At 35.1% G+C, this 13,997-nt stretch overlaps 1 protein-coding gene across 6 annotated transcripts in view; it reads left to right on the forward strand.

The window, feature by feature from the left end:
* Nucleotides 1-13,997, forward strand: part of ITCH (itchy E3 ubiquitin protein ligase) — a 129,594-nt gene that overhangs the window by 51,187 nt on the left and 64,410 nt on the right. For all 6 annotated transcript variants that reach the window (XM_059406833.1, XM_059406828.1, XM_059406830.1 and 3 more), the window contains 3 exons: nucleotides 3,137-3,278; nucleotides 6,970-7,094; nucleotides 8,107-8,244. In XM_059406833.1, coding sequence (XP_059262816.1) covers nucleotides 3,137-3,278; nucleotides 6,970-7,094; nucleotides 8,107-8,244 — 405 coding nt within the window. The remainder of the gene's footprint in view (nucleotides 1-3,136; nucleotides 3,279-6,969; nucleotides 7,095-8,106; nucleotides 8,245-13,997) is intronic.

Raw genomic sequence — 13,997 nt, forward strand, 5'->3', positions numbered from 1 at the left:
TTAGGGAAGTATTTGAAAAGTATTTACATGACCACATCTGTTTAGGAAGATAATTCTAGAAGATGTGAGGTTAAAAATAAAAAATTATTAGAGATCTTTGCATTAGCCTGTGTAACAGATGATACTGACAATTTTTTGGTTCCCTGTCATATAGTTGACTGTTTTTATTCTTCTTATTTACTCTAGGAATTTAAATTTCGGGAAATAGTAAGTTATCTATTTCCAGATACTAGGACTATAACAAAGTTTTATGCATTCTAAACTGAGTTTTGGGGGTGCCTGGATGGCTTAGTCAGTTAACTGTTTGCCTTTAGCTCAGGTCATGATCTCAGGGTCCTGGCATCAAGCCCCACATCAGGCTCCCTGCTCAGTGGAGAGTATGCTTCTCTCTTTCTCTCTCTCTCTCTCTCTCCACCCCACTTGTGCTCTCTCTCTCTGTCTCAAATAAATAAATAAAGTGGGATTTGAGCACTTAATTTCTCTTGTTCAGGCTTCACAAGTGACCCTTGGGCAAACTCTTAAGTTCTTTTGAGTTTGTCTTTTTATGTGTAAAAATTAAGATGATAGTATCTATCTCACAGACTAGTCTTGATTATTGAAATAACAATATTTTAAGTCTAGACACATAGCAAACACTGACAGTTGGTGTTAGTTTCCTTTACCCCTCTTATTTTCCCATTTAAAGTTTCCTAAAATGGTTCTATTGGGATTGGATGGGATTATGTGGCAAAACAGTTCCAAAAGTTTGAATCCTTTTTACCCCCCAAGATTTTATTTATTTATTTGACAGAGAGCAAGCATGCGTACACACAAGCAGGGAGAGTTACAGGCAGGAGGAGAGGGAGAAGTAGACTCCCTGCCCAGCGGAGAGCCTGATGTGGGGCTCTATTCAGGGCTTTGGAATCATGACCTCAGCTGAAGGCAGGCGCTTAACTGACTGAGCCACCCAGGTGCCCTAAAAAACCACTGAGGGCGGATCATTTCCTTCCTGTCAGGCCTGCATTGCTTTGGTTAATCAGTTTTAGAGGAACGCAAGAGCCCCTGAAATACAGTGGTGGGTCTTGCATAATTGTTTAGGCTCTTTCACCTTTTCTCAGACCAGAAATATATTAAAAAGAAGGGTTTTATATTTTTTCTGAGGCAATCCTGTGATTGAATTTTGTTCTGTATTAAGTACTAGAGCTTTATAGTACGTATTAATCAGAGATCAGTCTCGTCCCCACTTGAGTATTTTCTGTTCTGAAAAAGATTTCTAAGTGTTTATACTTGGATGTCTCACACATATCTCAAATTTTATATGTTCAGTACAATACTCTTGATTTTTTTCTTGCCCAAGCCACTCCCCTCAAACTTGTTTCCCAGATCTTTTCCATCTTATTAAATGATACTATCTTCCATTCCCTTATTCATGCTAGAAACCTGAGAGTTATCCTTGCTGCTGCTTTTCTCCAACTTCCTCATGTAATCTAATCCTATTGGTTCTCAGAAAATACTTACTCCTCCCTTACTCCTCCATGTACATATCCATGTTCACCACCAAATCACTGTCATTTCTTGATTAGAAGGCTCTAGTAGTCTCTTAACTCCTACTTTTGTTTCCCTTTCATTTTTCCCACAGCAGTGGAATGATCTTTGAGTTTTAGTCTGATCATCGCTGTATTCTCTCTCAGTGCCCCAGATAGTACCTCATATATGTAGTAGGCACTTAGTAAATTTGTTGAATAGCACTCTTTTACTTAAAATTCCGTACTGGCTCCTTATTGCCTACTTCAGTAATATCTCTTATAGCTCTTTTTCTTTGTTGACAGATACTTTTTTTGATACTGCATATTGATTTCAAATCTCATTGAACTTTATTACACCAAGTATTCTAAAATACTGATGGAGCTCTAATTTATAGAATGTGAATACATTGTTGGAGTACTAACCCTGTAGCTGGCTTGCATGCTATCAAAAAAAGGCATGTATGTACCAAAGGACAGAAGTCTGTGGTACTTGTGATCTCAGGAGATTCATGGCTGCTACCTGGGACTGGACTTGTAGGATGCCCAGACTGTACTTTGAACTATATATTGAGCTTCTTGGGTAGCTGCTATACAGATGACTCTAACAACTCCAAGGGTCGCTTTACCTTGATATAGGTACTGGCATTCTCTGTGCTTTGCAGGGAATATTTCCATGGCTGTGATCACCTCATTTATGGGGGAGCAATTTCTCATTTGTGGGAACCATGAGGTACTCTGCTGGATACATACCTACTTGTTACACCTTCCAAGGGGCTTGGACAAGGTTATTTTTTGGCAAAAGTTACTAACTCAAGGGTGAAGATGATGGAGTCAGTATCTTCATTAAGATGCATTTTATAGGAAGCTTTTGCTAATATGAGATATATGAGATGCTAAAAATAATCCTAGTTTGTAACTCTCTTCCTCTGATGGCTTTCCAGCATGCTTAGAAAGAATAAAATCCAAATTCCTTATCTGGGCCTACAAAGTTAAATGTGATCTCACCTCATTTACCATACTTCCCTCTTTGCTATATTTTCCTCAGATGTGCCAAGGTTTTGTTTTTGTTTTTGTTTTTGTTTTTGCTTCTCTCTAGAATGCTCTTCCCACTTTTCACAGCTTATTCCCTGTATTTAGATGTTTGCTCAAAATGCTTCCTCAGAGGCCTTCCTTACTAACAGGTCATATTCTGCCACAGGAGCCTGTGTTTCAGCATATGGACTTCCTCTAACTAGGATATTATCTCCCTGAGAGCCAGAGGCTTTTCTGTTTTGTAAACTGCTCTATTTATAGTTAGAGCAATATCTGGTATATGGTAAGCATTCAAATATTTGTTAACCAGGTTTGTTGCTGTACTTTCCAATTGACATTAGAGTTCTGAGACTGTTGATACCGACATTGGAGGTATATTAATAGTAATTTGGATGCATTATATGGGGGAAGGACTATGTTTATTTAGTAGGTTGGGAGGAAATACAAAGGTCATGACTGAATGAAATTAGTAAATATTTTAGAGCAAAACTGCCTCTCTGAGTAAAAGTAATAATGTTCTGTGTAATCTTTATGAAATTAAGTTGAAGGACGAACTAACATCTTGAATATTTAAATATTTTCCCTTTTCTTTTGCCTAGTCATTTCAGCAAAACTTAAAGAAAATAAAAAGAATTGGTTTGGACCAAGTCCTTATGTGGAAGTCACAGTAGATGGACAGTCAAAGAAGACAGAAAAATGCAACAATACGAACAGTCCCAAATGGAAGCAACCCCTTACAGTGTAGGTTTGAAAGTATTTTCGATAGTATATTTAGTTTAGTAGGTGAAGAGAAATGAAGCTTTAAAAATTTCTCACTTGTTTTCTTTGCTCCTCCTCTTTCATTTTTTTTTCTCCCCTATTCCTAGGACGACTTTCTTTAGTCCCTGTTTGTTTCTCTTTAGATATTTCTTTCTCCAATCTCTCCTTTATCTTCTGTAGGTTAGTTGATGATGGTATCATTACTGCTGCTGAACAGTATCTGGAGAGCCCATGGTCATGGGCCTAGAAAGATTCTTAACAGCTCTTTCCTTAATTTAGAGCTATGAGTAGCTCACTTAATTCTCATTTATTTATTTATTTATTTGAGGGAGTGAGAAAAAGAGAACTCGCATGAGGGGGTAAGGGGGTAGGCGGGGGTGGTCGAGGTGGGCAGAGGGAGAGGGAGACCAGACTCCCTGCTGAAGAGGGAGCCTGAGGCCGGGCTGTATCCCAGCACCCTGGGATCATGTCCTGAGCTGAAGGCAGACGCTTAATCGACTGAGCCACCCCGGTGTCCCACTCACTTTATTTTTTAGTTTAATTTTTAAAAATGGTTTTATTTTGTGTTTTTAATTACAGTGCCCACACAGAACCTACATGAGGGTTTTCTTCCTTTAAAAAAATTACTAACTTTATTCTATAACTGTTTTAATACTTCACTTAGTATGGTTATCTCTCTAGCTGTATATATAGAGATCTAACATACATTATATAGTTATTTAATATTCCATAATAAGAATGGACTATCATTTATTTTACTAGTTCTCTGTTATCACTTGGTTTCTAATGTTGTGTTATTACACAGCATCGCAGTATACATCATGTGCCTGTGTCTGTAATTTGGTGCTGTTATCTGCAGAATGAATTCACGGAAGTAGCACATAGCTCAGTTTTTAACACTTACTGACAGAGCCCCATGTGTTGGTATTGAATACTCACTGAAGAGAATTACAGATTAATTTTAATGTTTTTACTAAAATGGAAGTAAATGTGATTTAACAACAAATGGACTTCAAAAGAATAATAGCATATTTAGTTTGGGTACCAACTATATTAAAAATGTAGTTCAAAATATAATTGGTTGTTACTGCATCAAATACGCAGAAATTGTTTTTTTATTACCTAACATTTGGAATTCTTGCATTTTTTCCCCTTAGAGAAGTAAACCAAGGACTAAAGAAAAGTTTTATTTCTAACCGGTGAGATAAGATATTTGAAACTATATGTTCTTCACACAGTACACACTTATGTGTATAGTATTTATTCCTAATAAATTACAGAACAAATTGGATATACCTAACTTGTTCTTTAACTTTTGGATTTCTAGGGTATCTTTTTTTTTTTTTCTTCTCAGCATAATAGAATTCATTGTTTATGCACCACACTCAGTGCTCCATGCAGTATGTGCCCTGCATAATATCTTGATATATTTTATGATTTTGAGCAAATGAGTGAAATTTAAGAAGTGTCATTCTGATGGTTCTCATTTTTATTAATTTCCACAAAGTTTCTTAGACTTTTTTTGTTTTTTTTTAAGATTTTCTTTATTTGACAGAGAGAGATCACAGTAGAGAAAGAGAGAGGGAAGCAGGCTCCCTGCTGAGCAGAGATCCCGATGCGGGACTCGATTCCAGGACCCTGAGATCATGACCTGAGCCGAAGGCAGCGGCTTAATCCACTGAGCCACCCAGGCGCCCTTAGACTTTGTTTTTAATTAATGATCTTTTAGAGATTGTCTCTAAATTTTAAATTATGTGAGTAAATTTTTTTTTTAAAAAGCAAATAAAATCTATTAAAGTTCACAGCCCCCATAATAACTAGAGATGTTCAACAGAATAATTTCAGTATTCACTGAATACTCATCTAGTTTTTCCCAGCTGCTGGCTGTGTTCACTAGATGTGCACTTTGAGGCTCTTAAACTGATGATGTGAATTCTTTAGTGGTTTAAAAGTTAAGAAAAAAAGAAACTCTCCCTGTAGCCCCTTAAGGTAGTGCTCTTGTTGAGCCCAGATGTTTGGGGAAACACATAGCTCAAGTTTTGAATTTTTAAGTTGCAACAGATTGGTCTGCAATTTTAACGTGGCTTCCATTGTAGACATTGTTTCTAGAATTGAAATAATTCAGGTCAGACCATCTTTGACAGTATACTTTATCCTCTCACAGTATACTTTATCCTCTCACAGTATACTTTATCCTCTCTCAAATTAAAGTAAAAGTACTCATTTATTTTATTCTATCCCCACTATGATTTCCCAGATGACTAATGGAGGAATGTTTTCTTGATATGTTCTTCTGAATGTAATATCTGAAAATTTTATTTTATTTTTTAATTTTTAATTTCTAATTTTTTTTTCAAGATTTTATTTATTTATCTGACAGGGAGACAGCAGCAGCAGGAATACAAGCAGGGGGAGTGGGAGAGGGAAAGTAGGCCTCCCACCAAGTAGGGATCCTGTTGCAGGGCTCCATCCCAGGAACCGGGATCATGACCTGAGCTGAAGGCAGTTGCTTAACTGAGCCACCCAAGCACCCCCATCTGAGAATTTCAAAGAGAAGACTACATTGTCCTTCCCTATCCCACAAAAGAAGAGGCAGTGTTAAGATGAGAATTTTTTAGTTTGTTTAAACTGTTAAAATGGTGGTGGAAATATGATGGGGAGATTAGGCATAGGTAGACTTCTGAGAAAGTGTTTATTTATCCCCCCAGATTTGATCACCTTTTAGAAGGACTGAGTCACCCAGGTGTCCCCAGATAGTATCCTTTTTTATTTTTTCTTTTAAGATTTTATCTATCCATTTGACAGAGATCACAAGTAGGCAGAGAGGGAGAGGGAAGCAGGCTCCCTCCTGAGCAGAGAGCCCTGTGCTGGGCTCTATCCCAGGGCCCTGAGATCATGACCTGAGCCAAAGGCAGAGGCTCGACCCACTGAGCCACCCAGGTGCCTCCTTCTCCCCTCCCAGATAGTATTCTATATAAGCATTTGGCAAGGTGCAAGTGAGTCTATATTTGACAGTTATTACAGACACTTTGCTTCTAACAGTGTGAAGTTTAGGGTATCTAACATAATCCTCAGATCATGTAGCTGACTGAAGAACTTGTTTGTTTCTTGTTTTTCTCAAGACTGAGGAAGTTTTCAATACAAATTTTAATGCCAGACTTTGTTCAAATTATAGCCTGCCATTGACTAGCTAGCTAGCTGTGCAATGTTGGGTAATTTGCTTAACTTCTCTGAATAGCAGTTTCTATATCTGAAGGTGGGGTGGTAATTCCCCATCTCTTGGGGTTGCTGTGAGGATTAAATGATATAACCTCAGGCTTATCACTACCTGACCTAAAATAGGGATTTAATTTATAAATTAACTTTTTTATACTATTGAAATAAAACTAGATTTCTAACAGTTTGTAGCATGATAGGCAGTTTTACTTTTATTGATGATGCATGAAGTTGCCCCTGTAGTTCAACTACAGGTGAAAATGATGATATGAGCATGTAGTATTCAGGTGTTTTCCATTAGGTTATAGAAAATGGGCAATATTGGTTGTACAGTAAACTCTTAAGGTCTGCAGTTAAAATATTATAGACATTAAAATTTAATTGCAATTTATTTAGGATCTATTGTGATTATTTTAATGAAAACAATACATCTTTTTTTACCCGTCTTTGCTTTTAGTATCGTCACCCCTGTGAGTAAATTACATTTTCGTGTATGGAGTCACCAGACACTGAAATCTGATGTTTTGTTGGGAACTGCTGCATTAGATATCTTTGAAACCTTAAAGTCAAACAACATGAAACGTATGTATGTAAAAGTAACAGAAATTGTGCTAGGCTATTTGTTTTTCTGTATGAAATTCATGTGTAAAAGATATAGAATGACTATGTTCACTATTTGTTTTTATGCTTACTTGATTATAATATTAAGGAGAAGAACCTTGAACTATTTATTTAAAGCATTCCAAATAACCTTGATGTAGCCATTCATTTTCATTTTTGACCCAGTATTTTTCATAAATTTAATAAATAGGTACTTATTAAAAGATTACATACTCAATTATGGAAAACTAAAAAATACAGAGCAGAAATTAATGAAAAATGTAATCCCATTTCAGAGACAATATGGTTAATATTTCGGCAGATTTTCTTTTCAAATACTTTGAAAATTTATTAATTTTAGTTGGCTGTGGTTTTATTTGTGTATGTATATATAAAATGGAGATATAATAAACTTGAAATATGTTTGTTTTTATTAGTATCATGATTTAAAACATAGATATTTTTGTTCCTCCTTGACTAGCTAAAACATACTTCCTAAATCTCATTTAAGAGATATAATCCTTTTTTTTTTTTTTTAAGTTGGTTCCACGCCCAGTGTGGAGCCCATCACAGGGCTTGAACTCATGACCCTGAGTGTTAAGACCTTAGCTGAGATCAAGAGTTGAAAGCTTTACCAACTGAGCAAATCAGGCGCTCTGAGACACAGTCCATTCCTATGTTACATGTTTTCACTCAATAAAATTCAGGCATATGTTGCTGAATAATCCTGCTGACTTATTTTATGCAAGGATGTAATGAATATAACAGATGATTGAGCTAGTTAGTATTTTACATTATGGATATTAAGCATTAGCAAATTTTTTTCTGTTTTTTAAATGTTTTGTGTCAAAAGGCCTGAAACCTCAATGAACTATACTAAAAACAATTTATAAGCACATAAATATCAAGTTTTTCTGACATTCTTTTTAACAGTTAAGATGACTTAAAGAAAGAAAAATTGATCATTTTGTTCTGTAATTATATTCTTTTACAGTTGAGGAAGTAGTTGTGACTTTACAGCTTGTAGGTGACAAAGAGCCGACAGAGACAATAGGAGACTTGTCAGTTTGTCTTGATGGGCTGCAGTTAGATTCTGAAGTTGTTACCAATGGTGAAACTACATGTTCAGAAAGTAAGTAATCACTTTTTCTGTAGGCTCTTTAATGATTCTTAACATTAGCCACCAAAGAACGCTGATGTAATCAGTGCTGTTCTTTTTCACCTTAAAGAAATTATTTCCTTTTTAAAAGGAGACATTATTTTAAACATTTTCCTTTTATTGTGTTGTTTCTGTGAATAAAACATTTTTCTGTAAGTTGAAAAGCTAACCACAGAAAAGTTGAATCACAGTTGACTGTATAATGGGTTGATTTATTTTATAGGCCAGTAATCACAGTTAATATGACTTATAATGCCACATCTTCTCCAGTGCCAGTCGCTGACATAACTGGCCTGCAGCTGTATCTGGTTGAGTATAAATTTGACGCAAAATCCCGCTTAGTGCTTAGTAATCCTACTTAGTACTGTACCAGACTGCCAATACAAGCCAAAGTCCATTTGCCATTCCTGTGCCATTTTCTGTAGGCTACATTTATAAAGCTGTCTTTGTGTTACAATAATAACAAAATCAATTCATTACATGTATGCCATTATATCTTATAAATTATGATTTACTAGCTTTTGTTACAGGAAATAAGAAACATGAAACAACAGTAATTGAAAGAAGTTCGGCACCTGAATTAGTGCCTGTATAGCTAGCATGCTTAATAAAACTACTTTTTAGTCGATTCCTTCTAGATACTCAAGTGAAACTTAGAGGACCCAAGACAAAGAGAAGATTAATGGTTTTCTTGATTAGTCTGACAAAGTTTTTGTTTATTTATTAGGAACTAGATTATGAAACATTTTGCACTTGTCAGGTGTTACTATTCTTCCGTTTCTGCTTTGGAAAACTTCTTACTTTTTTAACTTGTGAAAAAAAAAATTTTTTTTAAGATTTTATTTATTCATTTGAGACAGATACAGAGAGAGAGAGAGAGCATGAGCAGGGGGATAGGGACAGAGGAAGAGGGAGAAGCAGACTCCCCACTGAGCAGGGAGCCCGATATGGGGTTCAATCCCAAGATCCCAGCACCATGACCCAAGCCAAAGGCAGATGCTTAACTATCTAAGCCACCCAGGCCCCCCAACTTATGACCTTCTTTAATAGCAGGACCTTCAAGATAGTCTCAGTGTATCTTCCAGATTGGTTCTTTGAGGTTAATGAGGGTGGAGAGAAATTTCTGAAAGGATCATACTGTACTGCTTCAGAGTTGACAAGTTCATTTTAATTGACTGCCATTCACAGGAGCTCTGAATAGTCAAATTTTTCTATAGATTAGAATTCTGGAAGATAATATACAACTTAAATTTCATTGTTAAATTGCTCTGAACTCAGTATTTATAGCTTCCCAAGTTTTTTACCCCCTACAAGTTGAAACTATTAATGCAGAATATTTAATAATTAACAAAGCATAATCGTCTTCATATTTCAGAGTAGAACCTAAACTATATATTTATACTTACTTTAATGTTTATTGCCCATGGAAGTGAACATTTCTATGTCATCAGTTTTCCACTCAGCTAGGAAAATAATTGATAGAATTTTAACCTGATACTTAGAGGTTTTTAACTGGAAAATCACAGTGGTTTCCAAATAAAATAGCTGCCAGTTTTTGAATGCTTGCTGTGTGCCAACCACTATGTTGGTGTGTGTACATATATACTCATTTAACCGTCATAGCTTTGAAGGCATAACCTATATTTTGCATATAAGGAAAGTGAGGTTGTGATCATTTAAATAGTAAGTCCAACATCTTACCAGCTAGTATGATGCAGAGTCAAGACTGAAACACAAATATTTATGTTTCGTATTCTTTCCAATTGCTTTCACACTTAAAAATCTAGAAATTTTGAATCACATCATGAATTGTAAGCAAACAAACAAAATCCAGTTCCTTTCACAAGCATATGTGGTAGAAACTACACTTGGATTGTTCTTTGGTTCCATTTCTGTAACTTTAACTGCAAGTTAGAAATGAAAATTAGAGTTTAGTATTAAAATTTAATTTCTAGTACCTGCAGTTGTTTGGTTGGATGAGAACGGGGGGTTGAGGGAGATTGCTTTTGTATTCCAGTAATTTTCTACTGTTAAAGATTTTCAGATTTTTTTCCCCCTAAGGATGTTAGTCAGAAGTTTTTGTTTTTTAAGAAAGACTTTATTTTTAAGTACTGTCTACACCCAATGTGGGACTTAAACTTACAACCCTGAGATCCAGAGTCATATGTTCTACTGACTGAGCCAGCCAGGAGCCTCAGTTAGAAGTTTTTTGGGTTTGGTTTTGTTTTTTAAAGATTTTATTTATTTATTTGACAGAGAGAGAGAGATCACAAGTTAGAGAGGCAGGCAGACAGAGAAGGGGAAGCAGGCTCCCTGCTGAGCAGAAAAGCCAATGCAGGGCTCAATCCCAGGACCTTGAGATCATGACCTCAGATGAAGGCAGAGGCTTAACCCACTGAGCCACCCAGGTGCTCCTAGAAGTATTTTTGTGAAAGAACACATAGGATGGTTCCTAGAAGAAATTTGCTCTTGTAGATGTAAATATTTTTGGTTAAGTATTTGGTTTTAAGTTTTATGAAAAGAAATCACTGTCTGAATTTTAGTATTAAGAGTCACTAAATAATAGCTTACTATATATTTAAATGTACTGTGAAAGTTGGTTTTCCTGATGGGACAGTATTATCTCTTTGGGTACCTAGAAATTTTTGGTCATTGTTCTTGGTGGATAAATTTTCTTTTTCTTTTTCTTTTCCTTTTTTTTTTTTTAAGTTTTTCAGATTTTTTTTTTTTTTTAAGATTTATTTTTATTTGGCAGGGAGAGGGGGCAGAGGGAGAGAGAGTCTCAAGCAGATTCCACACCAAACCTAGAGCCCCATCTCTCAACCCTGAGATCACAATCTAAGCCAAAACCAAGAGTCAGATGCTTAATCAACTATGCTACCAAGGCACCCCTGGTGGATAAATATTCTAAAAATGGCAATTATATAAGTAGACCTTTTTCAAGTAAAGTAAAATTTTCTCAGCATGTTTGTTTTTTCTTTCCACTTATCTTCAAGCTGTATTTGAAAACTAGAGAGCTTTCTATCCCCACTCCAGTTTCCCACCCCCTGCTCTGGCTCAGAGAACAATTTTAATATGCAAAATGAGTGTTAGTTGTAGTTGTCACATTTTCTTTGATAGTCTTTCTTATTTCTTTGGTTTAGAAAATAATTTAATAATTTGCTCTGGTGTTTTCCTCTACTTAAGTACAGCGTTAATAGGCTTTTATGAATCTCTGGGAAGAATCCTTTAGTTAGATAGACTTATTGTTTTAACACTCAGTTCTAAATTAGCAAATTGAGTGTAGGCAGTTATTCATATCTGCAAGTACTTCCTTTTCATCTATTTTTACCTCTTGGGCTGCTGGTGGTGGTAGATTATTAATTTAACACTGTCTTCCCAAATATACCATTGAAAAGTATTACTGTCAAAGACATTATTTTTCCTAAAGACAAAAATCTATTTTAGTTATGAATTCATGATTATAAAATGAGAGCATACTCTTGTAAAAATCTTTATTCTTTACCATGTGTATTCTTGGTATATATAAAATTATTTTAGGGATAAGTTTTTCAGCACATGAGACCTTTGGTTCTTATTGGGTGTGTTCCATTCCATTTTGATTTTATCTTACTTCCTTGCATTAGACTCTAGTTTTTGTGGTCCCTTTTAATTTTAATGTAAATAGCCATTTTTGTGTGAATATGTAATGTTTTCTTATCAGTATAATAAATTCTAAGAAACTAGCTTAAATTTTTTGCTTTACCAAATTTTATTTGAAATTACTAGATCTCAGTAAGGTCTGGGCACCAACTAATTTATGGAGGGAAACTTATTTGACTTATCTTTGACGTTTTCTATGTATGCTCAGAATATGAACGAGTTTGCCCTCCTCAAGAAACTAGGAAAACTCTCCACTAGTTCTACTTAAAATCCAAGTATTGAAACAGCTGAAGAGGGAAATAAAGAGCTAAATCTTAGTGTCCTCCCAATCTCCCCTGTGTCTCATTAGTTGAACCCAATGCAAGGTAGAGCCAAAGAAGCCAATTAGTGATTAATGTATGTCCTACAGGTTACACCTGTCGGGCACAGAGCAGGAAGAGAAAGCTGGAGAGTGGTGTTCACCCCTCTTCTCCCTTGCTTCTTTTTTCTTCTTCTTCTTTTTTTTTTTTTAATACACAGCCAGAGTAGTTTTGAGAAAACATAAGAAAGACCTTGTCAGATGCCTGCCCCAGTGATTTTCTATAGCACCTTAGAAGTTGTTAAAGCCTATGTGGTCTGACATCCAAAGCTCTTCTACTTTGATGGCTTCATCTCTTACTTACTCTTTTACGCAATTTTCTTGAGTGACACCACTCTCCTTGTGGTTTCTTGAACACTACAGGAACATGCCTGCTTTAGGGCCATTAAAGGTTTCTTTCGTTGGCTTGAGCTCTCTTCCTTCAGTATTCTGCGTGATTCACTTCAGGATTTACTTGAATGTCACCTTCTCTGCAAGGTTGTTCCTGGCCATATGTCTAATGTTTCAACAGCCCTCTCATCAAATCCTGACGTACTTTTCTCCATAGAAAAATTCTATTTTCTATCTATTTCTATCTATTTCTATTTGCCGTCTATTATATTTTACATTATATGTAGCTTTAATATATTTAGTTTAATGTGAGTTCCCTGAGGATAGGGGTTGTTTTTTTCTGTTTTCCCAGTTTCTAGATCAGGGTTGACACAAGAAGATGATTGATAAATACTTGTTTATCAAATGAATAAAACCAAAAAAAGGATATCATCCTTCTCCTAAGTTTTTTCCTATAATAAAATATTTGAAATCCAGAAAAACAAACAAAAAATCCAAGTATTAAAGCTATAATATGATTATTGTTGGTTTAGAGTAAGATTTTGCTGTATTTTTCATCCTTTTTTAAAAATTTACAAAACACTGACTTATATGCCGTATATGAGAATATATATATAAAACACCTATCTCATTTTATAACATATATTCTTCTATTTATTATGTATAATATATAAACCAGCATAATAGAATTATGCACACATGAATTACTACACAACTTAGAAATTAGAACATTAATAACATCATGGCATCCACCTGTATTTTCCTCCCTGTAGCATTCCTTGTCTTTCCCCTACAGATAATCACTACTCTGAATTTTGAATTTATTATTTCCTTGCTTAAAATTTTTTAAAGATTTTTTTATTATTTTTATATGATCTAAGCCAGCTAGATGCTCCTAAAAAATTTTTAATACATATGCATATTCCTAAACAGTGTATTACTTGCCCTTTTTCTTGAGCTCTGTGAATATAGATTTTTCCTTTTTAAGATTTATCCATATTACTGTTTCTGTAACTTATTTTCATTGCTGTATGATAATCTGTTGGGTGAATATACCACAATTTATCCATTTTTATGTCAAAAGATAATTTGGTTTCTTTCTAGTTTTTTGCCATTGTGGATAGTCATAGCTTGAATATTTCTGCATTTATACATTTATATTTCTCTTGGTACACAGGTTGAAGAGTCTGTGTAGGATGTATACTTGGGAGTGGAATTGTTGGTACATATTGATATGTGCATTTTCAGATTTTTTTCCAAATATGGCCCTTTTTTGTTGTGATTCTTTTAATTCAGGTAAAATTTATACAACATACAATTAACCTTATAAAGTAATACAATTCAGTGGCATTTATTGTATGTATAATTAGTATCCACCACCTCTAATTTCAAAACT

The sequence above is a fragment of the Mustela nigripes genome, chromosome 7, assembly GCF_022355385.1.
Source record: "Mustela nigripes isolate SB6536 chromosome 7, MUSNIG.SB6536, whole genome shotgun sequence".
NCBI classification, from domain to species: Eukaryota; Metazoa; Chordata; class Mammalia; order Carnivora; family Mustelidae; genus Mustela; species Mustela nigripes.